This window comes from Micropterus dolomieu, linkage group LG02 (assembly GCF_021292245.1).
Source record: "Micropterus dolomieu isolate WLL.071019.BEF.003 ecotype Adirondacks linkage group LG02, ASM2129224v1, whole genome shotgun sequence".
Classification (NCBI taxonomy): Eukaryota; Metazoa; Chordata; class Actinopteri; order Centrarchiformes; family Centrarchidae; genus Micropterus; species Micropterus dolomieu.
The window spans coordinates 20731765-20756511 of NC_060151.1; the positions used below are offsets into that span (position 1 = coordinate 20731765).

General features: G+C 38.3%; 3 protein-coding genes across 3 annotated transcripts in view; all 3 read right to left on the bottom strand.

Annotated features, from left to right (window-relative positions):
- LOC123958580 (myosin heavy chain, fast skeletal muscle) overlaps positions 1 to 8200 on the bottom strand; it is a 9580-nt gene extending 1380 nt beyond the window's left edge. The window contains exons 1-23 of the mRNA XM_046032027.1: positions 7997 to 8200; positions 7639 to 7782; positions 6502 to 6658; positions 6353 to 6380; positions 6155 to 6266; positions 5975 to 6067; positions 5829 to 5892; positions 5321 to 5419; positions 5103 to 5206; positions 4881 to 5019; positions 4678 to 4796; positions 4423 to 4572; positions 4170 to 4340; positions 3766 to 4072; positions 3301 to 3377; positions 3134 to 3221; positions 2923 to 3040; positions 2702 to 2825; positions 2476 to 2612; positions 1171 to 1426; positions 385 to 627; positions 119 to 295; positions 1 to 16 (exon numbers count right to left, since the gene is read on the bottom strand). Coding sequence (XP_045887983.1) covers positions 1 to 16; positions 119 to 295; positions 385 to 627; positions 1171 to 1426; positions 2476 to 2612; positions 2702 to 2825; positions 2923 to 3040; positions 3134 to 3221; positions 3301 to 3377; positions 3766 to 4072; positions 4170 to 4340; positions 4423 to 4572; positions 4678 to 4796; positions 4881 to 5019; positions 5103 to 5206; positions 5321 to 5419; positions 5829 to 5892; positions 5975 to 6067; positions 6155 to 6266; positions 6353 to 6380; positions 6502 to 6658; positions 7639 to 7782; positions 7997 to 8200 — 3127 coding nt within the window. The remainder of the gene's footprint in view (positions 17 to 118; positions 296 to 384; positions 628 to 1170; positions 1427 to 2475; positions 2613 to 2701; positions 2826 to 2922; positions 3041 to 3133; positions 3222 to 3300; positions 3378 to 3765; positions 4073 to 4169; positions 4341 to 4422; positions 4573 to 4677; positions 4797 to 4880; positions 5020 to 5102; positions 5207 to 5320; positions 5420 to 5828; positions 5893 to 5974; positions 6068 to 6154; positions 6267 to 6352; positions 6381 to 6501; positions 6659 to 7638; positions 7783 to 7996) is intronic.
- Positions 8201 to 10084: 1884 nt separating this feature from the next.
- Positions 10085 to 14341, bottom strand: LOC123967238 (myosin heavy chain, fast skeletal muscle-like). Its single transcript, XM_046043296.1, has 6 exons — positions 14315 to 14341; positions 14050 to 14172; positions 13804 to 13953; positions 13524 to 13723; positions 11149 to 11336; positions 10085 to 10092 (listed from the first exon to the last, which is right to left on the bottom strand). Exons 2-6 carry the CDS (start codon positions 14143 to 14145, stop codon positions 10085 to 10087), a joined length of 642 nt encoding a protein of 213 aa, XP_045899252.1. The 5' UTR covers positions 14146 to 14172; positions 14315 to 14341.
- Positions 14342 to 19417: 5076 nt separating this feature from the next.
- Positions 19418 to 24747, bottom strand: part of LOC123958568 (myosin heavy chain, fast skeletal muscle-like) — a 90944-nt gene continuing 85614 nt past the window's right edge. Inside the window, exons 24-41 of the mRNA XM_046031987.1 lie at positions 24317 to 24493; positions 24056 to 24201; positions 23859 to 23949; positions 23361 to 23750; positions 23112 to 23238; positions 22909 to 23027; positions 22523 to 22719; positions 22255 to 22438; positions 22001 to 22166; positions 21612 to 21736; positions 21191 to 21499; positions 20911 to 21114; positions 20694 to 20819; positions 20413 to 20583; positions 20189 to 20293; positions 19994 to 20089; positions 19743 to 19874; positions 19418 to 19509 (exon numbers count right to left, since the gene is read on the bottom strand). Of these exons, the coding sequence (XP_045887943.1) occupies positions 19492 to 19509; positions 19743 to 19874; positions 19994 to 20089; positions 20189 to 20293; positions 20413 to 20583; positions 20694 to 20819; positions 20911 to 21114; positions 21191 to 21499; positions 21612 to 21736; positions 22001 to 22166; positions 22255 to 22438; positions 22523 to 22719; positions 22909 to 23027; positions 23112 to 23238; positions 23361 to 23750; positions 23859 to 23949; positions 24056 to 24201; positions 24317 to 24493 (2883 nt within the window). The 3' untranslated portion in view covers positions 19418 to 19491. The remainder of the gene's footprint in view (positions 19510 to 19742; positions 19875 to 19993; positions 20090 to 20188; positions 20294 to 20412; positions 20584 to 20693; positions 20820 to 20910; positions 21115 to 21190; positions 21500 to 21611; positions 21737 to 22000; positions 22167 to 22254; positions 22439 to 22522; positions 22720 to 22908; positions 23028 to 23111; positions 23239 to 23360; positions 23751 to 23858; positions 23950 to 24055; positions 24202 to 24316; positions 24494 to 24747) is intronic.

Here is a 24747-nt window from a genome sequence, read left to right on the forward strand (position 1 = left end):
CCAGTGATCCCTCAAGCTATTAGATGACAGTTCATGATAGTTGAGGCATTGAAAAGACAGAGCACCAATAACAAGAATACCAAGCAAAACCGCAAAGTAAAAACAACAGTTTTCTTACATCGTCCACTTGCTGTTCCAGCTTTGTCTTGGCCTTGGTCAGAGTGTTGACTTTGTCTTCCTCTGCCTGGAGATCATCAAGTGTTTGCTGGTGGGCCTCTTGGAGGGCTTTCTTCTCCTTTGTTAACTTGGCAATAGACTCATCTTGAGATGCCATCTCCTCTGTCAGGTTTTTCACCTGAAATGATGTGAAAGGTGCATTATTTCCATCACTTTATATCTATATAGTCTACGTTTAAAAGATGATAGGTTTAAAATTATAGGAACCTTGTTTTCTGTGGCATGTTTCTCCTTCTCCACTTTAGCCAAGGTGAGCTCCAAGTCATCAATGTCTTTCTTCAGCTCAGAGCATTCATCCTCCAGCTTCCTCTTCTTACCAGTCAGCTCAGCATTGATTTCCTCTTCATCCTCCAGTCTCTCAGTTGTCTCTTTGAGTTTAGCTTCAAGCTGGATCTTGCTCTTAATGAGCCCCTCACACCTTTCCTCAGCATCAGAGAGGTTCTCAATTTCCTATAATACATTTTGAACACACAGTAAGTTACTTAGTTTGGTATTTGTTAAAGCTAGACTTACATATAAATTAATGTCCGCTTGCCAAACGAGTTCACACAATGCTGATTAAACCTATTACCATCAGGTATATTTCTCTGTATTAGCAGTAAACCAAAGTTTTTAAATTTGTTCCCTGTCGCAACATTCTCACGCTGGCGAACCGGAAGTGGGGAGGTTTATGCCAACCAGCAATGACTGGTTTACCATAGCTGAAGGGGGAGCGGCCTAGTGACAGCAGCAACTCAGTATTGCAGATCATGTCACAAGCTCATATTGTCATCTTTTAATTACTCACACTGTCAGAAGGGGGAGACACTGCAGTTTTAAATATTTTAATATTCTTAATTTTTAGTTAATTATTTATTTGGTTATTTGGTCTACAACTTTAGGAAGGCAAGCAGGAGACAAGCAAAGTATGTGGCCTCTGAAAATGTGAGCACCAGTGTTTAATTTGTGAAGAGTACATGTGAAGCAATCACACTTGCTTTGTTTCCTACTTACTGAAGCCACTTGGAGTTGCAGGTCATTCTTTTCTTGCAGCAGGGAAACCATCTTCTCCTCCAGCTCCTTCTTCTTGGCCAGGGCAGCAGCCAGGTCTGATTTCATCTTATCATAGTTCTCCTTCATCTGTTGCAGCTCCTTCTCAGTCTCAGCACTCTTCAGAAGAGGCTTGATCTTAAAGTACACTTTGAGCCAAGGCCAGTTTTTCACATTCATGAATGAACGGATGTTGTACTGGATGGTTAAGATGGATTCCCTGAAAAAAGAATACAGATATAGTGTTATTTCTACTGAAATACGATTTTGTACTGCAGTGGATAACAATTTAACAACAAATATCACACCTAAATATAACACCTTTTTTCCCCCCATTCATCATGAGCTGAGCTCAAAGATCCAAGACTTTCTCTATGTACACAGAAAGCCTCTTTCTCTCAAATATTGTTCACAAATCTATCAAAATCTTTGTTAGCGAGCACTCCTCCTTTGCCGACCCAAGTGTGACATACAAAGATGCTGATCAGACAGCAAGGGTATTGCACAGGTGTACCTTGGGCTAGCCACAATATAATGCCACTTTTGATCAAGTTGTTGATTGTGGCCTATGGAATGGTGGTCCACTCCTCTTCAATGGCTGTGCTAAGTTGCTGTCAAGTCGAGACCCTGATGAGGATAACAAGCATGCAGATGAGCTTCCCTGACATGGTTCCAGACGGTTTGTCCAGAACTTCTTTGGTTATGCAAACCGACTGATGCAGCAGCTGTCCGAGTGGCTGGTCTCAGGCGATGTTGGAGGTGAAGATGCTGGATGTGGAGGATGTAGAGGCTGCTGTGGTTACACATGGTTGTGAGGCTGGTTGAATGTACTTCCATATTCTCTGAAACACCTTTGGAGACGGCTTATGGTAGAGAAATGATGGAGCTCTGGTATACATTCCTGAAGTCAGCATGCCAATAGCACGCTCCCTCAAAAATTGCAACGTCTCTGGCATTGTGCTGTGTGATGGAACTGCACATTTTCGAGTGGCCTTTTATTGTGGCCAGCCTAAGGCACACCTGTGCAATACCCGTGCTGTGAGGTGGATGGATTATCTCGACAAAGGAGAAGTGCTCACTAACACAGATTTTGACAGATTTGAGAACAATATTTGAGAGAAATAGGTCTTTTGTGTACGTAGAAAAAACCTTAGATCTTTAAGTTCAGCTCATTATGAATGGGGGCAAAAACAAAAGTGTTGCATTTATAATTTTGTTCAGTTTTTATAATTGGACAGTAAAGTTTAGTGTACTAAGTGAGAATCATACCTCCTCTCCATCATCTTAACAAACTCCCTCCTCATGAGATATGCTCTGCAGAGAGCCTGAGTCATGGTCACCAGTGTAGCCAGTTTCTCATCTCTCATCTCCTCCAGCTGACCCAGCAGACCAGCTTTGAAGAACACCTGTGTTGTCAAGTGAAGGAACTCAGTTCTCAGGACACATGGCTGTAACAGGACAACTTAATATGTTAATAGTTTCTATACGGATGAACCTTTGTGTGTCCAAACATGTACTGAGTGTGGTCCACATCAATGGAGCCCAGCAGCTTCTCTGAAGCTTTCTTGTTGTCAATGAACTGTCCCTCAGGGATCACACTGGCATTCAATACTTTGTATCTGGAAGAGAAAATGATGTTGTTACTCATATTTACCTTACTTCTTAGCCTGGTGTTTTACATCATAATAACTTGAAATTCTTCTACTGAAAAATCACCTCTGCTTGAAGTCACCGTAGATGATTCTGCTGGGAAAGCCCTTTCTGCAGATTCTGATGCCTTCCAGCACACCGTTACATCTCAGCTGGTGGATGACCAAGAAGTTCTCCATAAGACCTGCACATTGCATGTTATATTAACATATTACTTAAATTCCTTTACATTCCCATGTCATACATAGTGTACAAAACTGGCTTATGCGCTTCTTACCAGGTGTCTTTGATTCATTAGGAATCAGACAACGGACAAAATGAGGGTGAGTGCTCCTCAAGTTGGTCATCAGCTTGCCCAAATTCTCCTGTGGATCAACAGGATAATTGGTCAGTATTTTAAGAGGAGGTTGGTAACTGCTTTCAAAAACATGTAACAATACATACTCTGAAAACAGCAGACACGGTCTGGAAGGCACCACCCTTCTTCTTGCCACCCTTCTTGCCCCCACTAGCAGCAGCCTCTGTTTTGCAAAACATTAAATAAATATAAATAATAGATACCACTGTGGAACCTGTTTGACCCTTTCTTCTCTGTGGAATTTGAACTAGATTTTTTAATTTGGCATAAATGAGTATATTACAACAGAGTTCAGAACAGATTCATTATCTTTTCTCTAAGCCGGACCCACGTGAAGCAGACACGGTTTCTTACTTGTCACAACAAACTTACTGTACCTTGGGTAACATTATACATTAAACTGCACTTTCTGATTAGTTGCCAGCTCATAAAGAGAAGGCAATTTTAACAATGTTACTCTATCTTCAATAGTAGAAAATAGTTAAACAGGTTAAAACATCTTAATAAGATACACAAAATTTCTGATTCCTGTGCTCACTCTTATTTCTTACCATCCGCTGCACCATGGGATGCATACAGGAAGGCCAGCAGTTTGTTTGAAGCTTTCTGGTAGAGCTGAATAACTGACTCATTCAGTGGGTCCTTGTTCTTGTCCAGCCAGCCAGTGATGTTGTAGTCCACTGTACCAGCATAGTGAACCAGGGCAAAGTGAGCCTCAGCTTTGCCCTTTCCAGGCTTTGGCTTCTCAAAGGCCTTGGTCTTGCCAAGATGTTGATCATGCAGCTTGTTCTTGAAAGTTGTGTCAGAGGCCTTGGGGAACATGCACTCCTCTTCAAGGATGGAGAAGATTCCCAGTGGCTAAGAGAAATTTACATTAGCTGTTGAAACATTTGTCTGCAGAAGTCAACATTTGTACATGCACAAACAAATAATATCTTCTGTAGTCATTACTTACCTTCTCGATAAGCTCAATACAGGAAGCCAAGTCCATACCGAAGTCAATGAACTCCCACTCAATGCCTTCTTTCTTGTACTCCTCTTGCTCCAGAACAAACATAGTGTGATTGAAGAACTGTTGCAGTTTCTCATTGGTGAAGTTGATGCAGAGTTGCTCCAGGCTGTTGAACTGTAATTACAGAAAAACATTTAATTTCATGCCAAAATAAGGTTGAACTTCAAAACTGCTCAGATATTTTTCAGCTACTCACATCAAAGATCTCAAATCCAGCAATATCCAACACTCCAATGTAGAACTGTCTTGCCTGCTTTGTGTCCAGCATCTCATTGATACGGATGACCATCCACAAGAACATTTTCTCATAGACAGACTTACACAGAGCACTGACAGCGTTGTTGACCTAGAACCAATTATATTATTATGGTAATTTCTCTGAATAACTTTTTCATTAAAAAATTCCAGCATTTCCCAAATTTTTTCAAACATCACATTTTCTTTTTATCACCTGTGGCACAGTTTGACCTTTGGTCACCATCTCGTTTCCGACCTTGACTCTTGGGTAGCACAGAGCTTTCAGCATATCAGCAGAGTTCAGGCCCATGAGGTAAGCGATTTTATCAGCCACTGGAAGACAATGAGTATTAAGTACACAGAGACTTTGGTATTGTTTTACACACGAAATAAAGGCATATTTACTTTAGCAGTTACCCTCAGTGCCATCAGGTTCAGCCTGCTCCTCACGCTGCTTCTGCTTGAATTTCATGTTGCCATGATGCATCACCGCTCCAGTCAGCTTGTAGATGCCCAATTTCTCATCAGCATTGAACCCCAAGATGTCAATTGCAGTCTGCAATGTAAATGAAGCAAAGCTATTGGTATGTGAAACATTTTTCCAAGTACACCATCTATTTACCTACATTGTTGTCGTACATCTGTTGCAATGAACTCCTCTATGTCATCAATGCTTTTGACAGTGATTTCACCCTGACTGATCATTGGGTAGTCATAGGGATTGGTGGTGATCAGAAGAGCCTCTACACGAGCACAACAGAAATACATAGTGTTATTTGTTAGATTACATTTAGATTACACAATAGTTACATTTGCATTGTTTACATTAATAAATTTTTAATTTATTTTGTACATACCCAGGAGTTCAGGCTTGTGGCCAGTCATCAGCTGATAGAAGATATGGTAACTCCTCTCAGCAGACAACTGGAAGGTGACACGAGACTTCTCCAGCAGATCTAAGATGAACAAATCAAGGTCACATTACAGTATATTGTAGCATGTATGAAATCATACAGTGGCAAAAACTGTCTGTCCAAAGCTAGCGTCATACCCAAGAGTAAATAAAATTAACAACCGTAAAATGTAGAAAAACATGTGAAAGGTGACAGAAGACTTCTCCAGCAGATCTAAAATGAACAAATTTTATTACAGTCTTTCAGATTACTATTTTTCATCACAATATATTACTTTCATCTATCCATCGTCAACCGCTTATCCTGCGTACAGGGTCGCGGGGGGCTGGAGCCAATCCCAGCTGACATCGGTCGAAAGGCGGGGTACACCCTGGACAGGTCGCCAGTCCATCGCAGAATATATTACTTTATAAGAGATTAATCATTGACTTAGCCCATGGTTGAAACTTACATGTTTCAATATCAGCTGATGCCAGCTTGCCAGTAGCGCCAAAGTGGATCCTGATGAATTTACCCTAGACAGCCAGATCATTAATAACATCAGTTTTTGTAATTTAGCAACAACAAAAGTCTCAAAATATTCCCTCAGTTACTTACAAAACGAGAGGAGTTGTCATTCCTTACAGTCTTGGCATTACCGTAGGCCTCCAGTAGAGGGTTGGCCGCAATGATTTGGTCCTCAAGGGAGCCCTGCATGAGAAGATTTGAGTTACATGAGCTATAAATTCAAATTATCTTTCCTCAGACAAATAGTTTATCTTTCAAAACCAATTTTACCTGCATTTTGCCAGGTGTTGGCTCAGCCTTCTTAGCTCCAATAGCTGCAATTGTTGCAAAGTACTGGATGACACGCTTGGTGTTGACAGTCTTTCCAGCACCAGATTCTCCACTGGGGAACAAAAACACAATGTCAAGTTTCTGCTTCATATAATGAAGTTTATAAAGATTTAACATTATATTTAGTTTAATACTCACGTAATCAGGACAGACTGATTCTCACGATCTGAAACACAAACAAACAACGTTCACATGATTTAATTTTTTATCATTCTTTCAGTAAGTTTTTGTTTAAGATATGTTTTACCTGTGTATTTATATTTGAACACTAGTAACATTCATCTTACCAATTTGCATGAACTGATAGGCATTGTCTGAGATGGAGAAGATGTGGGGTGGTGCCTCAATCCTCTTCTTTCCTCTGTATGCTGCCACAACTACAGCATCATACACAGGAAGCCACTTGTAGGGATTCACAACAACGCAGAACAACCCAGAGTAGGTCTGTAATAGGACAGCACATACACATAGTGATAACATTTATTATTTATTAACATTTGTGGGGGGATGTCTGTATATTGATAAATCCATGATGCTTTCCATGGTTCTGAAGTATAGCAGATGGATTTGTTATTGCGCCTTTTTCCACTCCTGCCCTTCTGTCAGTTTTGTCTTGGATCTATAATATTCTCTAAATTATATACCATAAATACTTAATTCTATTCTGTATTATAGCCAATATACCTTATATACTCTGTAGAGTAGTGGCAAATTGATTTTGAATTGATCCAATCTCACTTGTTATTTTCAAATAAAACAAATATTTGTGCAGCAAATTCAGTGTTTATTTGACAATATAATGTAATAATTATCCATAATGTCAGAGTTGAGTAAATGCTCTACATCTACGGAGGATGTTCTTTTTGACGCCTATTCCCCTATTAAAAATACATTATATAGTAATTTTATCATTTTGATGGTACACTGATGTATAAGAGGGAGAATGTCGTCTATTTCATTGCCACTCTGGTTCTGAAACGCCTGCTATTGCACTATGTAGCATTAGAATCCTGAGCAGGAAACCCTTCGCGACAGTGGCGTTATGCTTTATGGCACCATGTCACATACCTACAGAAATCTTCAGCAAACCAGCAAGACAGATGCCAAGCTGGCTGCCTTGCTGTTGGACTAGTAAGTGACAACTTATTAGCTGGATTGCTTTGTCTTATTTTATGGCACATGTTGTGTTAGCAAAGTAGTTGTCTTGCTATTTTTTTAATAAGTAATTTAATCAAACAAATGCAGTTGTACAGCTGTCCTTATTTATTTATAACAGCTGTAAATTACGCTCTGAAACTGCAGGGCCATCAAATCACAAAAAACAGCAAATTTTACAGAATCTTACTTTAACAATTAACAAATTATCAAGACATTCATACATATGTACATACAGAATGAATTTGTATAGTATGGTGGAAACTCACGTAGATCATCCATGATGCATAACGCTCTTTGAGGTTATACAACACACAAGGCTCATTGAGGTGGGTCATCATGACCATGTCCTCAATTTTGTCATACTTTGGGGGATTCCTCGGATGGATGTCGTCCTCTTTTACAGTGACCGTCTGAATCAGAAATAAATTATTTTTACTTAGAAATCATTCCAAATAAAAACATTCAGATGGATACTATTGTTGTTCACAGTGTCACTGAATTTTGAATACAATGATAAATGTATAGGTCACTAGCTGTTGTTTTAAATACACACTCATGGATAAAACTGCATCCTCCTACAGAAAGAGGGGAGTTTTGTTTAAAAAAGTAAAATAAATCACCTACCTTTCCACCGTCTGTCTCAACTGTGGCTTTGCCACCTTCTTTCTTCACAAGTTTACCCTTGACGTACATCTCGTCTGGATCAGCCACAAAGACGGCAGTTTTGGCATCAAATGGTGCAGCCTGTGCCTCAATCCTCTCCCTCTCTGGTTTTCGGAGGTATATGGCCGCTGGGCCATACTGCTCCATCTCCGAGTCTGTGCTCATGGTGGCAGTTCAGTGGAGCCTGAAAAGATGAAGCGTCCACAACAATTTTAACATATAAACATGATGTAGATATGGTCTTGTATCCAGGTGGTGGTGAATTCATGCTTTTTTAAGATGACATCTTTTACCTCAACTTGTTCCAGAAAAGAATGAGTGGGGCAGTCTCTGGTGGAGTCCCAAGATGCTTAAAAAGACAATTACACATAAGTACAATAAACAATAGTTTGTTTTCCTAATTTCAAATTTGTTCAGTCAGTTTCAAACCAGTAGAGGGTAAAGGTGGCAACATGTATATAGACTTGATAATATTCTGTATGCTAAATGTATTCAGTTGAATCAATAAAGTTCAATATTCTTTCATCCCTTCAATTGCCCTCCACAGCCTTAGTAATAGTATTGCCCTTAATGATCGTTTAGTATATGATAAGACAGTGTACATATTAGATGCCAACACAAACTAATTAACTGTGTGTTTCTTGGAAGAACGTACATCTTGTATTGTCAATGTATTGTGAGTGAGTGTGTATTTAAAGAAATGTTTTTTGGAATAATGTGGTCCAATCAAGATATCTAAGGTATCTTAATAAGCATAAGTAATTTGCAACTTGACTAACTAATAAATAAGAGTACCGACTGATGTCTGAGTGAATACACTTACCTGTGTTGGGAGCCTATCAGTTCACGGTGAAGTCCAGAGCTGCCTCTTTTATAGAGGGTGGGAGTGACTGGTCAGCACATAGTCTCTCACTCGGTATATGGTCATGGCATTTTTTCATTCTGTTGCTTATTTTGTGTCAGTTGTGTTTAAGCAGGTGGAATGCATAATTCACATCTCTTAATTGTAACTATAATTAAAAATAATACAGCACACATTATGATGCTATAGCAATTGATTTGATTTAATGTGACTGCAACTTTGGATGTGACCAACACAATGTGTTTGTTTAAATTTAAAACATAAATTAATGCTATCACCTGGAATGTTAACTATGAAAACAATCTTTCTACAAATATAAAAAATTTCAGTACAACACAAAGAGTTGCTGAAATGTACTCACACACACACACAAGTAGCTAAATTTAAAATAAAGACATTCCAGTGAATCAAATAAGACTTAAGGGACTATACAAGTCAAATTATTTGGAGAGAAAGAAGGAGTTGCTTATGCATTTCTTCCCTACATTATCTCAGTTACAAGCTTGCTGCTCTAAATGTTGCTCCACTATTGCCTCCAAATGCAGGCATGAAAGTGATGGCCAAATGTTCATTCATTTAATGGTGCAGAATATGGTTTGTTTATGATTCCAGTAATTATAGTTCTTGATTTAAAGGACATTAAAGTTGAAACATGTTGTGAACACTAACCATCTTTTTTAAATTCATTGGCAGCTCGGAGGGTTGTCTTGGAAAGTCTCCCAAAGTCCATCGGTATTCAATTGCAGGACACTGGCACATTTGAGATCTCTGACATGAAAGAAAGTTCCCCCTAATTGACATTAAAATAAGACAGTTGTTAACATATGTTAATTAAATAATAATATTCATCTTTAATATTCATTTAAAGGTTGAGCTAAGTCTGATTCTAATTCATAATGCTTAATAATGTTCATTAATAATAATTTAATAAAACTGTTATTGTGCTTATAATACCTCACAAAACATATACGTTTCAATAATACCTATAGAATACCTTAAAATCTATATCATAAAATGTATAACTGTGTTTGCGCACTATTTAATCTTATAAATCAAAATCAAAGCACTTCATTAATTGAGTTTACATTGCATCAATGTGCTTATGCCATACCAGATACATACACAGAGCTTGGTTTTTGGAAATGACCCAATGTTTGTGGTCTAGAGTTACAGCACTCTGGCACATCTCATGTTCCTGTAATACAATTAAAGATGAAGTATTATCCATATAAGCTCAATCGCCTGTTATATAACTCCTTAAATGGATAAGAGTTGGCAACTCATTTGGGATCAGGCCCAAAATAAGTTCCACACTAGGCAAAATAACTTCAGCGGTTGCTACATTTGATACTAAGGAGATGGCATCTGCTAAAGAAGCATAAGTGTCTTGGCAGAGGGCAGAGATGTTTATTAAGGCATTTTGATTCCAATTCTTAACTGATGTTAACCTCTTTTGAGCTGGCTCTTGGACACATATGGTGGTGTGAGGACTTAGGGGTTGCAACATAACATCAGGTCTTTGCTTCAGACTTGATATTTTGTTATAGTGTGTGTGTGTATGTGTGTGTGTGTGTGTGTGTGTATGCGCGTGTGTGTGTGTGTGTGTGTGTGTGTTCCACGCCACCTGGATGCTTATGAAAATCGAAATATTATTCGAGTAAAAAAGTGATAATTACTTGGACCCTGATTGATTTATGCAGTTCCTTTGACATATAGGGATTCTGCTAAGCAAAGAAACCTGCCAGAGACCTTAATCTGTTCCAAGATTCCAAGTCAAGGTTTAATTTCCTCCAGGAGTGCTAACACTTGCATGACTTGGCACCCTATAAATATTTGTCACCTGTGTCATCCCAAATAAAGCATTGCATGGATGCTGGGCAGGCCTTAGCCTTTAACCTTGTTCTTTATTTTTCAAATCACATTTTTTCTCATAATCTTTTATTGTAGGTTTAATAAATCTAGATTTTGAGAACCTAACCTTAATTCTAACCCTATAGCATTTTTGGAACCCAAAATATGTGAATAATGTATATGCACACAGTATGTAATGGAGGACGCATGTAATACTAAATCATAATATAATTATATTATCAAGTTAATGAGAATAAAATCAATTATGAAAGTATTTGAGTACTATATTAGATGTGTTATTGATTTACACTATCAACATTAAAAGTACACAGCATCAAATCATTTCATGACATCTAATTTCATCACAATTATTATTACGATCATGAAAAAACAAACATACCTTTTCCAGCATCACTCTTGGTTCTCAGCTTGTTGACGTGGGACTCAGGAATCACCTGGTGGGTCAGCTCCTTCACTCTCCTCTCATATTTGCGGACTCCTTTAACAAAATCAGCTCCACATCTCTGTTTGACCTCAACTTCATCTTCCAAGTCACGCACCTTCAACATAATGATCAATAATTCATCACTGAGAAAGGTTGGATTTATTCTGCTTATTGAAAGGGCAATTTTAGAACCAGAATACATTATTGATCCCCGAGGGAACATATTAAATATATTTTTTATATTACTATATATTTTTTTACATATTACATTACCATGTCATTGTGCAAAAAAGTGGGTTATGTGCGTCTTTGATAAATTATTCGTCTGTTTTGCAAAACAGGGCACAGAATAAATCACAGTGTAGTATCTGTTTTTAACATTTCTTGTCTGTGAAATGTGGATAAGATGTTTTAATTAGCATGAATGACTACTGTATATTACCACAGTGCATTCATCAGCTTTGTTCTAGGCTGGACCCAAGTGAAACAGGCATGGATGTTTTAGGGAGTCCGAAGCTAACGTAAAATGGTTATGAGCCTCCCCAAATAATAATAAGAAAAATAAATAGATTTCGATTTTTTTTTTACAGTACAGACATGTTCTCAAGAGAAGCAAGAATATTGATACATACAATAGAATAATACAAATATCATTTGTATTTGTTGGCTTAAAATGTCATTCTGGTTGTTTCCTCTGCAATTAAAACCCTACTGTTGTTGGGCACTAGGACCTTGCTTGTCTGCCAAGCTTCAGAGCAATGTTCTTACACACTCACACCGACATACACAGATTAGTGTGTATGTCGGTGAAGGAAGACTGATTCAACATAATGAGTGATAAAGAGACGGTTTTAAGAAGTGTAAGAGTGGTGATACAGAGTGAAATTGTAAGTTGTTGTTAATGTTACTTGCTTGACATTAGCTCTGTTTTCTTGAGGTAAATGAAATAATATATTTTATATTGTATTATTTAGATATTTTTAGTTGGCTATGGAAAACACAAATCTAGCAAGAGTGAATGTCATTAATATTACCTATTTTTAAAGTATTTTAAAACAATATCAGTCCCCATAGAATGTTGTTGTCACTTAAAACTAAGTGCCATAGTGTCCCTGTTAATGCTGTTATACCGGTGTATCCTTTAATTCATTGACCAGATGGATATTCGAAGATATTTTAGGAGAGAGAGCGAGAGAAGCAGGAGATTGGCAGGGCAGCTGACTCTAAGGGGGCCGGAGTGATTGAGTAGTGGTCTACAGATCTAAGGAAATGTGGGGTGTTTTGTTTTCTTCTAAGAACAGGCATTTGTTGGCAGGTGTAAGCACCAAGGCAAAGCCTAAACTAACTTATTTCATGATATTTATTATAGTTGCTATATTCTGACAAACTTAACTGTCTGCATTTATGGTTGTAATTAAATAAATAAATAAGTAGATGTTGCCAAAATGTAGGCTAGGCTATACATGAGCACACACCCACAGATATACACACATGAAAACATAATAAAATGAAAGCAATCCTACATACATGCATCCATACATATAGTAATTGTTACTCCAAATCTTTTATTCAGTTCAGACAGTAGCCACTTTAAACAGGATCCTTATCAGCAGCTTACATGAGAAAGTATTTATTGTATGTTTGTATGCAAGTCAAACTACAAAGCAAAATCACTCTGTGATTGAACCAATCTACAGCGCAGTAACAGCAATTAGTGTAATTAAATAGCATTCTTTGGACCTGCAACTTATCTAAGACAGAGAGGAATTAGATGGTATGGTTTTACTTTATCACACATTTACATGAGAAGCTGGATAGCATTTAATTCACAGAAGAACTCAGCAGGAACACTGTCTGGCCTAAGTGAATACCCCCCATGCAGCTTTGATGTGCCTTAACATTACAGTAAATTTTGTTAAAAAAAGGAGAAATGGAAGAAGAGAATATGTTTTTCACTTTTACTTGTTAACATCTTGGCTTCTTCAGTGGTTGTTAATGTAATTGTAGTTCTAATACAGTAACATAAGATGCAGGGGCAACGATTTTGCAAGTGTAAGTTACGCATGGACTGGTGGCTAAACCACCCCTGTCTTTCAATCCTAGTGACGTCCCTGGAAACAGACACAGTTTCTTAGCTGTAACTACAAAGTTACTGCACCTCCCATTGCATTATGCATGTAAACTGCACTTTCTGATTAGCTGCCAACATAAAGAGAGGGCACTTTAAACAATGTTGCACTATCTTTAAAGTAGAAAAAAGTTCAGCAGGTTTAAACATCTGTACTAGATAAAAAAAGTTTCTGAATACTCTGCTCACTCTTATTTCTTACCATCGGCTGCTGCATGCGATGCATACAGGTAGGTCAGCAGTTTGTTTGAAGAATTCTGGTAGAGCTGTAAAGTCACTAAACTCCCACTCAGTGCCTTCTTTCTTGTACTCCTCTTGATCCAGAACAAACATGGTGTGGTTGAAAAACTGTTGCAGTTTCTCATTGGTGAAGTTGATGCAGAGTTGCTCCAAGCTGTTGTACTGTAATTACAGAAAAATACTGAATTTCTTGCCAACTAAGGTTGAACTTTAAAACTGCTCAGATATTTTAAACTACTCACATCAAAGATCTCAAATCCAGCATTATCCAACACTCCAATGTAGTACTGTCTTGCCTGCTTTGTGTCCAGCATCTCATTGATACGGATGACCATCCACAAGAACATCTTCTCATAGATAGACTTACACAGAGCACCGACAGAATTGTTGACCTAGAAACAATGATATTATTATGGTCATTTCTTTTTCATATTGAAGTGCAAGTATTTCTCTACTTTTTAAAAACAAACAAATAGTCTTTTTATCACCTGTGTCATGGTTTGACCTTTGGTGACCATCTCATTTCCAACCTTCACTCTTGGGTAGCACAGAGCTTTCAGCATATCAGCTGAGTCCAGGCCCATGAGGTAAGGGATTTTACCAAAGCTAACCTAAAATGGTGATTGAGTGTTGATTGGTGAATGATTATTAAGTACAGATTGACTTGAGTAATATTATACACACTAGAATACGTATGATGAAAATGTATTATTTTCCCACTATACTATCTATTTAACTACATTTATGTCTTACATCTGTGGCAATGAACTCTTTCACATCATGGATGCTTTTGATAATAATTTTAACAGTGACTGATCATTGGGTAGTCATAGGGGATGGTGGTGATCAGAAGAACCTCTAGAGGAGCACAGCATAAATAAATAGTGTTATTTTTTGTATTGTTTGTATTTAAATTTCAGTCATTCCCCTTGTTGTCAAAATGACCAAAATGAATCCCCCTTACTTGTTGTGTATTGATAAATCCACAGATCTGTCCGTGGTGCTGAAGTAGAGAAAACAAATTTTTAATAACAATTGTCATGGATCTATAATATTCTCTCTAAATGTTCAACTCTATACTACATTGTAGCCTATATACTCTATACAGTACTTCCAAAGTGATCAAAGTGATAAATAGTAGCATGTAGTCTTGTGCTTATCAACGTTATTTTTCAAGTATAACATATATCGCTGCCGCGAATTGAGTGTTTATTTGACAATATAATATAATTATTAAACATATTTTCAGAGTTTAGTAAATGCCCTAAATCTGTAGAGGATGTTTTAAATCCTCCCGCAATGAATGTACCTATGTTTACCAAGACATAGGTACATTCACATAGTATAGTGGAAACTCACATAGATCATCCATGATGTGTAACTCTCTTTGAGGTGGGTCATCATGACCATGTCCTCATTTTGTTATACTTTGGAAGATTCCTTGGATGGATGTCATCCTCTTTTACAGTGACCGTCTGAATCAGAAAAAAAGTGAATTATTTTTACTGAGAAATCATTTCAATAATACAATAAAAACATTCAGATGGATGCCATTGTTGTGTCACTGAATTTAAAATACAATGATAAATGTATAGTTTACAAAATGTTTTACTAAACATTTTTAGTTTACTAAACATAAACACTCATGGACAGAAATTGGGAAGAAATAATGAATCACATGGGCCATACTGCTCCATCTCCACGTCTGTGCTCATGGTGGCAGTTCAGTGGAAGATGAAAACAAAGTTCACTAGACTCCCATGATAAGACATGGTGTGTATTAGTTGTCAACACAAACTAATTAATTGTGTGTTTTTTGGAAGCTACGTCTTCAATATTTTATTTGAGAAAGTTTGTTTTAAAATAATGTTATTCATTCAAGACTACCACTAAGGTTTTTTTCTTTTACAAAATGTAATTAGTAACACAGTAATTTGTCTAACTAATGAATAAGAGCACAAACTAATGTCTGAGTGAATACATTCACCTGTGCTGGGAGCATTTCAGTTCATGCAGAAGTTTAGAGCTGCCTCTTTTATAGAGGGTGGGAGTGACTGGTCAGAACCATGTCATGTCTCTCACCCAGAATGGTCATGGCCTCTTTTCATTCTGTTGTTTATTTTGTGTCAGTGGTGTTTAAGCAGGTGGTATGCATAATTCACATCTCTTAATTGTAACTATAATTTAAAAATACAGCACACATTATGATGTTATAACTGTTGATTTGATTTAATTTCATTTTAATTTGGATGTGACCAACACAACTACAAAAAAGGCTTAAGGGACTGCTTAAGGACCCATACATGTCAAATTATTTGAAGAGAAAGAAGGAGTTGATTATGCATTTCTGCCCAAGATTATCTCAGTAACAAGCTTGCTGCTGTAAATGTTGGTCCACTACTGCCTCCAAATGCAGGCATGAAAGTGATGGCCAAATTGTATCATTCATTTAATTGTGCAGAATATGGTTTGTGTATGATTCCCATAATAATAGTTCTTGATTTAAAGGACATTAAAGTTGAAACATGTTGTGAACATTGACCCTCTTTTAAAAAAAATCATTGGCAGCTTTGGGGGTTGTTCTGGAAAGTCTCCCAAAGTCCATTGGTATTCAATTGCAGGACGCTTGCATTTGAGATCTCTGACATGAAACAAAGTTCACCCTAAATTACACTAATATAAGACACATGTTAATTAAATAATAATATTCATCTTTAACATACATTTAGAGGTCTCTGTAACATCTCATATTTCTGCAATAAAATTAAAGATGAGGAATTATTATTATTAAGTGCAGTTTCCTTTTGTATAACTCCTTTAATGGATATGAAATCAGTTGGCAACTCGTTTGACATCAGGCCCAAAATAAGTTCCACACAAAACAAAATAACTTCACCCTGTTGCTACATTTGATACTAAGGAGGTGGCATCTGCTATAGAAGCATGATAAGTGTCTTGGCAGAGGGCTTATGTTCATTATGGCATTTTTGAGTCCAATTCTTAACTGATGTTGACCTCTTTTGAGCTGGATCTAGGACACGTACTGATTTAAGCAGATGGTGTCAGGACTTAGTAGTTGCCAAGTGACCCACACACATATTTTCCATCACTCTTTATAGCTTATTTGCTCCTGATACTGATTACATCAGTTCTTACCAAATGTTTATCAATGGCCAATTTAGTACTCAAGCTTGTGAACTAACACATGTATCAATGTGGAATGACAAAATAGTGTAGCAAAATAGTAATGTTTACAGTTTTGATAGAAATGTATTATTGAATTGCAAATTGAGTGCAATGCTGTGTTCCGACTGAAAGTGAATACAGCGTTTTGGGCAGCTTGATTACATATAAAAGTCAATGCCAAACCATGCGAATTTGGACCGGGCGGTGCGGAAGATGCGTTTTTTGCGACATTCGCTGGTTCACTTCAAATTTTTCTAATTGAGTGAGAAATTCGCATGGCGCTATGTTGTGAAAGCCTATCTGCGGTGAGATTGTTCAGACGTCACCGACGGCTTCAGATCGTTGTTTCGAGAGGACCAGGCAGAGAAAACAAACAAAATTGTAGTTATTACGGTATCAGTTTGGTCCGTGTATTATTATTAAATCACAGCAAAATGTTTACTTTCATGTAACTGTAGTATTTGCAGGTTGTGTTTATTCGCCTAATCGCATTGTGTGTGAACACTTGGCAGTTGTCCAGAGATAAATTTGCTTTGTAAGTGAAAACACAGTGAGTTGTGTTTAACGTTTTGCAAAAAGTCTTCAGAAATAGTGCTTCAAGAATGATTGTTAGTGTTTTAAGCCTACAGAAAATACTGGAAGTAACTTTATTATGACATTTTTTATGTTTAGCTCATATGTTTAGTTATGTTTAAATCATAGTTGCCATTATAAATAAATTAATGAATGTGCAGTAGTGTGCCTACCCTCTATAAACATTAAAGCTGTGTAAAGAGCGCAGGACATTTAGATATAAATGAACATCTGTTACATTCACGCTCTTGCTGAACATGTTCACAGTTCAGATCAAGGCTATCACTGCCAGGTAAATCCATCCGTATTTGCAGTGTTCCTGAGTTTTAAAATCTGGTGTCTGTAGCTAATGTCTCATGCTGGCGAACTAGTAGTGGTTTTTTTATGCCAGCCAGCAATGACTAGTTAGCCAGAGCTGAAGGGGGAGCAACTGTAGCAACAACAGCAAGTCAGAGCCTATACTCATAAGTTTCTTGACAGTGTTGTGTTATTACTCTCACTTAGAAGGTGGAGACAAAATTTCTGCCCTGCGGGTTTAATTTTGCCAGTGGTAAGATGACACAATATGATTCAAAAGATGAGGCACATAATTTATGTTCTTGTTTATGTTGAGTGTTGCGCCTTTGCATACTCTGTGATGAAGAGTAGTATCACTGATGACTACATGCTTTAAGAGGTCTGCAAGCTATTGTTAGCTACCGTTAGCATTACTTTTAATGGCCATTCTCTCTTGGAATGCCTTTGCTAAATGGACAAACTGAAGATATTTTTAAGTGAAGTTACACCATAAAGTATATTGTTATCTTTTAGCATTTTTTGACAAACATTGTCAGCTTGGTGATATGTGTGTGTATGGTTTTTTAAAAAGCATTTGTTTCTAAATTAACTATAGACTGTGCAATTATTATTTTCACTGTAAAACAGTAAATCAGTATTTTCACAAAGATTATTAGGCCATCTTCACTGATTTTTCCACAGTAATTACATAAATTAAGCTGATTCTTTTGTTGCACTATTGCACATGCATGTATTAATAATCAAAACCTACTGAAGTACACCAAGGTACATTGTATTAAGGATTTAGATTTACCGTAGCGCACAAGGACTGATGAAAAACTGAGGGATTTTTGGGTTGTAACAGTTTTTAGTTAGCTCATCACTTCAATACGCTGAATAGCAACTTTCAAATAGTGATTTTGCATTTTGTCAGTTTTGCTTTTTTTTTTAAATAGTTTTCTCAATTACTTAAATTCAGAGGCCTTTGAACTAAAGTTTCAAAACCATAATTATTAAAATTATCAAAAAGCACACCCATCTCCCATAACTATAAACACTATTCCCCTGTTTTGACTTGATTCAGATTTGGCGAACTGTCACTGCAATATTCCTTGCCCACACCATGTGGTCATTTACAAATCACTAACATTCAATATTGTTCACTCAAGTCAGCAAAGGTTGAGCTCAGTTAATACACAACTACCCAGGTGGAAACACAAAAGAGTCTTAATTGATAACACGCCAATCAGAACCTTCAATAAATAGCGAAACATTAGTTAATTCAGTGTTGGAGCAGTGGATCCAGAGAGATGTGAAAGAAGAGGTCAAGGACAACAGAGATGAGGAGAAGGAAGAGCAGTAGGGAGTGAAGGAAGAGCTGAAGTAAGAGGAAGAGTAGAAGGTAGAGGAGGAGTAGGGAGAGGAGGAAGAGGTGGAGGATGTAGAGAAGGAGGTGGAGGAGGAGTAGGGAGAGAAGAATGAGGAGGAGGAGGTGTAGGAGGAGATGAGGGAGGAAGGGGAAGGGCAAGGAGACAAACAGTCTCAGGTGAAATTCATGACACTCTTTGTTGTTTTTGTTGTTTGGTGTATCTTACTGTGCAGAAAATTGTTGACAGTGTTTATTATCCATCTGTTTTAATATAACTAACACGAGAATGGGAATTAATTGTAGTTGAAATGACCACACTCATTTCAGCCAAGTTAACTGATGAGGCCTTACCTAACTGCTGTGTGGAACACTGCCTGACTTTTATAGATACCAGTAAAATACAGAGTAAATAACACAGAGTCATATTATAATGAGGACACACTTTATTGACATTATAAAAAGACTATTCGGCTAATTCATATTTTATGAACTCTGTTAAAAGTCTGTGTCACCAGGTTGTTGTCTCTTATTCAGCAGAGTCAGACTGGAAAAAAAGCAAGAAAATTTATTAATTAAGCTACCTTACTCATGTGCTTATGCAAGTAAATTTTTTATGTGTGTATTAACCATTTTAAAAATATCTACATTATCTATGCAAAGTAAATAAAGAAATGTATGAAGAGAACATTTAGGTCATGAATTGACTTAAACGACCACATTAAACTGAAGTACCTGCATAATATTTTTTTCATAAAATATGATTACATGAATGGTTACCTTTCCAGCATCACGGCTCTTAGCTCTCAGCTTGTTGACCTGGGACTCGGCGATGTCAGCACGCTCCTGAGCTTCCTCCATCTCATGCTGAACCTTCCTGAGCCTAGACATGTGAGTGTTGGCCTGCTCCTCCTGTGAAGGGTTTACAGTATACAGTTACAGTATATTTCTTAAATATTGCATCCTATTAGTATGGTTTATTTATGTCACTATTTATTCCCAGATGCAATATCACAAAACATTTGACTCACGGCTTCCTCAGCCTGTCTCTTGTAAGTCTTGACTTTGAGCTGCAGTTTGTCCACCAGATCCTGAAGTCTGGTCACATTCTTCTTGTCCTCCTCAGTCTACACAGATAAATGAACCAAAATGTTACCAAAACAGCATTGAGAAAGAAATCAAGACATTAAGAACTCACGTAAGTTTTTAATTAAATAATAAATTACCTGGTAGGTCAGCTCCTTCACTCTCCTCTCATATTTGCGGACTCCTTTAACAGCATCTGCTCCGCGTCTCTGTTCAGCCTCAACTTCAGCTTCCAGCTCACGCACCTGTAACATGATGATCAATAATTCATCAAAAACTTTAGTACTGAGACAGGTTGAATTTATTCTACTCATTAAAAGTGCAATTTACATCCTAAAACTCATACAGTATATACAGGTCATACCCTGGACTCCAGTTTCTGGAGCTGCTTCTTGCCACCCTTCATGGCGAGGTTCTCAGCCTCATCCAGGCGATGCTGCAGGTCCTTGACTGTGACCTCCAGGTTCTTCTTCATCCTCTCCAGGTGAGAGCTGGTGTCCTGCTCCTTCTTCAGCTCTTCAGCCATCATGGCAGCCTGAAATGATGGGTAGTTTGGAAAAAAGTTGACATTAATGGTGAAACGTGAGCAAGTATTTGGCGATGTAGCATTTTACAATTAAAGAAGACTCATTAACATAAACTCACATCAGTGATAGCCTTTTTGGCTTTCTCCTCAGCATTTCTTGCTTCCTGAACAGAATCATCCACTTCACTCTGAACCTGGACAAGGTCAGCCTCCAGTTTCTTCTTGGTGTTCAGAAGACTGGTGTTCTAAATATCAAGCAAGATAAGAGAATGTTTTATGGGTATGTGCCTCATGTCTTTGATGGGATACAATTTTTGTGAATTAATAAAAACACACCTGAGAGTGAAGCAGTCCAACACGCTCACTAGCATCAACCAGCTCCTGCTCAGCCACTTTGCGTCCTCTCTCTGTCTGCTCCAGAGCGGCTCTCAGCTCCTCAATCTCAGCCACCATCAGGCCATTTCTGCGCTCCACCATGGCAACCTGCTCCTTCATGTCTTCCTGTCCTCTGACAGCATCATCAAGGTGCAGTTGGGCATCCTGGCAACAAAAAATGAAAATCATTAACCTTCTGTACCATTTACTTGTTTGTTTATAGCAATTGCACAAAACTCACCTTCAGCTGTCCCTGGACATTCCTCAGTTGTTTCTGGGCCTCAGCAGCCTGCCTGTTGGCATGGCTCAGCTGAATCTCCATCTCATTCAGGTCTCCTTCCATCTTCTTCTTGACTCTCAGGGCATCATTCCTGCTCCTGACCTCACTGTCGAGAGTGCTCTGCATTGAGTCAATCACCCTCTGGCTGTTCCTCTTGATTTGCTCCATCTCCTCATCCTTCTCTGCCAGCTTCCTGTCAACCTCACCTTTGATCTGGTTGAGCTCAAGCTGAACACGGAGAATCTTGGCCTCCTCATGCTCCAGTGTACCCTTTAACAAATTTAAGAAAAGTCACTTAATACTGAATTCTGAATTACAATGGCATGGACTAATTTGATTTAAGTCAAACAATACACATTTCTGTGATTTGAAAATGTATTACCTCAGCTTCCTCTAATGCTGTCTGAACTTCACTCTTTTCTGTCTCTACAGTTTTCTTTGCTTTCTCCAGTTCGTGGATACTCTTTCCAGTCTCACCAATCTGTTCAGTCAGGTCGGAGATCTCCTCTAGAAAGGCAATCAAAAATACAGTTAAAAGTGACCTACAGACACTCTCCTGCATTAAACACAGTACAACCTGAAAGGAACAATTATTCTTCGAATAGGCAAACCAAGAGTAAAGTCATATTCAAAAGGTAAGAGTGTTTCCTAAAATCCAATTCCATGCATACAAGGGATATTTTAATGAAATATAGGTTCATAAACTACATTTATGAATGTCAGAGAAGTACCCACACAAGTTACATTTTTAATTTAGTGAGAATGACATACGTTGCAGATTCTTGTTCTCTCTCTTCATGGTCTCCAGCTGATCAAGAGCCTCCTCATAAGAGTTCTTCATCTTGAACAATTCAGTGCTGAGAGAACGAGCCTCCTTCTGGGCTCCTTCCAGCTCTGACTGGCCCTCCTCATACTTTTGTTTCCATTCTGCCAGGACCTAGAATTATATATATGAAAATCAGTGAGTACTTATTAAGATAGATTTTTGTTTCACTCGAATGAATGTGTCCTTGATGTCCTTATACCTTATCAAAGTTCCTCTGCTTCTTGTCAAGGTTGGCAGCCAGAGCATTCGCTCGCTCCACATCAATCATGAGGTCCTCCACCTCACCCTGCAGTCTCTGCTTGGTCTTCTCCAAAGAGGCACACTTTGAGTTCACAGCCTCAATGGATTCCTCAGCATCCTGCAGGCGCTGGGCAAGCTTTTTCCTGATGCGAAGAAGAATGTTCTAATTGGTAAAACAAACTATTTAAATGAAAACTAATAAAAACACTGAAAGGTTAGTGACTTACTTGGACTCCTCCAGCTCCTCAGTGCGCTGGATAGCGTCAGTCTCATATTTGGATCTCCACTGAGCCACCTCACTGTTGGCCTTAGACATTCCTCGCTGCAGCTCAGCCTTGGCCTCCTGCTCCTCCTCAAACTGCTCTCTGAGCAGATCACAGTCATGGCGAGCTGACTGAACAGCATGGGCCAGGGCATTCTTGGCCTGTTGAACATGAAATAACATTAACATAACTTACCTATGAAGCGGACAAATAATACATAAGTACTCAATCAAGTTTAAACATTAAGTCATTTAAAGTCTTTTTTAAAGTCAAGATTTTTTTGACTACATTTAAAAAGAATGACTCAGTTCTGTTAAAACCTAATAAGAGGACATGTAAACTTGTTATACCTTCACTTCCTCCTCAACGTGCCTCTTTAACTCCTCAATCTGCTGAGTGAAGGCCTGCTTGCCCCTGGTCAGCTGGGAAACAAGAGCTTCCTTCTCCTCAAGCTGACGAGAAAATTCACCTGAAGGACATTATGTAAATGTATTATTTATCAGAATGATCATTACAGGTTTCCATTACTAATTTTTCTTTACTGACGACTCACCATTCTCTGTCTGCAGTCTGGCCTTCTGTCCATTAATGTCATTCAGCTGGCGAACGTTCTCATCATTTTTGGCTTTGAGCTCACTCAACTGGTCCTCAAGAGTTCTGCACATTTTCTCCAAGTTTCCCTTTAAACAACAAAACATGATGATGTAGAATTAAGTTTAAATCTACTGCAATATTTATTAGTTACACTTTATGTTTCTAGGCATAATTAAAGTTAATCCCTTACTTAAAATAAACCACACACCTTAGCTTTAGCAACAGCCTCCATGTTACTGGAGAGGTCATCAATCTCCATCTTGTACTCGCTCTTCTCCTTCTCCAGCTTCTGCTTGACACGCTGGAGGTTGTCGATCTGTTCTCCCAGCTCTGCAACACTGTCTGCCTGCTTCTTGCGGAGAGCTGATGCAGTAGCTTCATGCTGCAGGGTTGACTCTTCAAGGTCACGACGCAGCTTCTGGAACTCAGCTTCGCGCTTCTTGTTCATCTCAATCTGAGCAGCTGTTGCTCCACCAGCTTCCTCAAGCCTCTCACTGATCTCCTCAAGCTCCCTGGAGAGGTCAGCCCTCTGCTTCTCTACTTTAGCCCGAGCAGCCCTCTCAGCCTCAATCTCTTCCTCCAGCTCCTCAATACGAGCCTAGATTTTATGATAGCAGGTTTATTAAATGTTATTTAGTGTGTTATTTTGGATTTACTGAGTATGAATTGTATGTGTCTAATACTGTATATAAGTTGAATATGTCACCTGGAGTTCCTTGATCTTCTTCTGAAGCTGAGCGCCAAGAGACTGTTCATCCTCAATCTTGCTGAGGAGCTGGCTGATCTCAAAGTCCTTCCTTGATGAGGATACCAAGAAAGCTTTTACTGTCATAGTTTGTACTGTTGTTAGAGTGTGAGATGCTATAAAGAATATTATTAACCTGAAATAAATGAAACACTTACTTTTTGATTTTCTCGTCAGATTGCTGCTTGTCGTTCTCCAGATCCATTATTGATTCCTGGGCCAGTTTCAGATCTCCCTCAAGCTTTCTCTTGGCTCGCTCAAGGTCCATGCGGAGCTTCTTCTCTTGCTCCAGTGATCCCTCAAGCTATCAGATGACAGTTCATGATAGTTGAGGCATTGAAAAGACAGAGCACCAATACCAAGAATATCAAGTAATTACAGGGCAAAACCCCGCAGAAAAAAAACAACTGTTTTCTTACATCGTCCACTTGCTGCTCCAGCTTTGTCTTGGCCTTGGTCAGAGTGTTGACTTTGTCTTCCTCTGCCTGGAGATCATCAAGTGTTTGCTGGTGGGCCTCTTGGAGGGCTTTCTTCTCCTTTGTTAACTTGGCAATAGACTCATCTTGAGATGCCATCTCCTCTGTCAGGTTTTTCACCTGAAATGATGTGAAAGGTGCATTATTTCCATCACTTTATATCTATATAGTCTACGTTTAAAAGATGATAGGTTTAAAATAATAGGAACCTTGTTTTCTGTGGCATGTTTCTCCTTCTCCACTTTAGCCAAGGTGAGCTCCAAGTCATCAATGTCTTTCTTCAGCTCAGAGCATTCATCCTCCAGCTTCCTCTTCTTACCAGTCAGCTCAGCATTGATTTCCTCTTCATCCTCCAGTCTCTCAGTTGTCTCTTT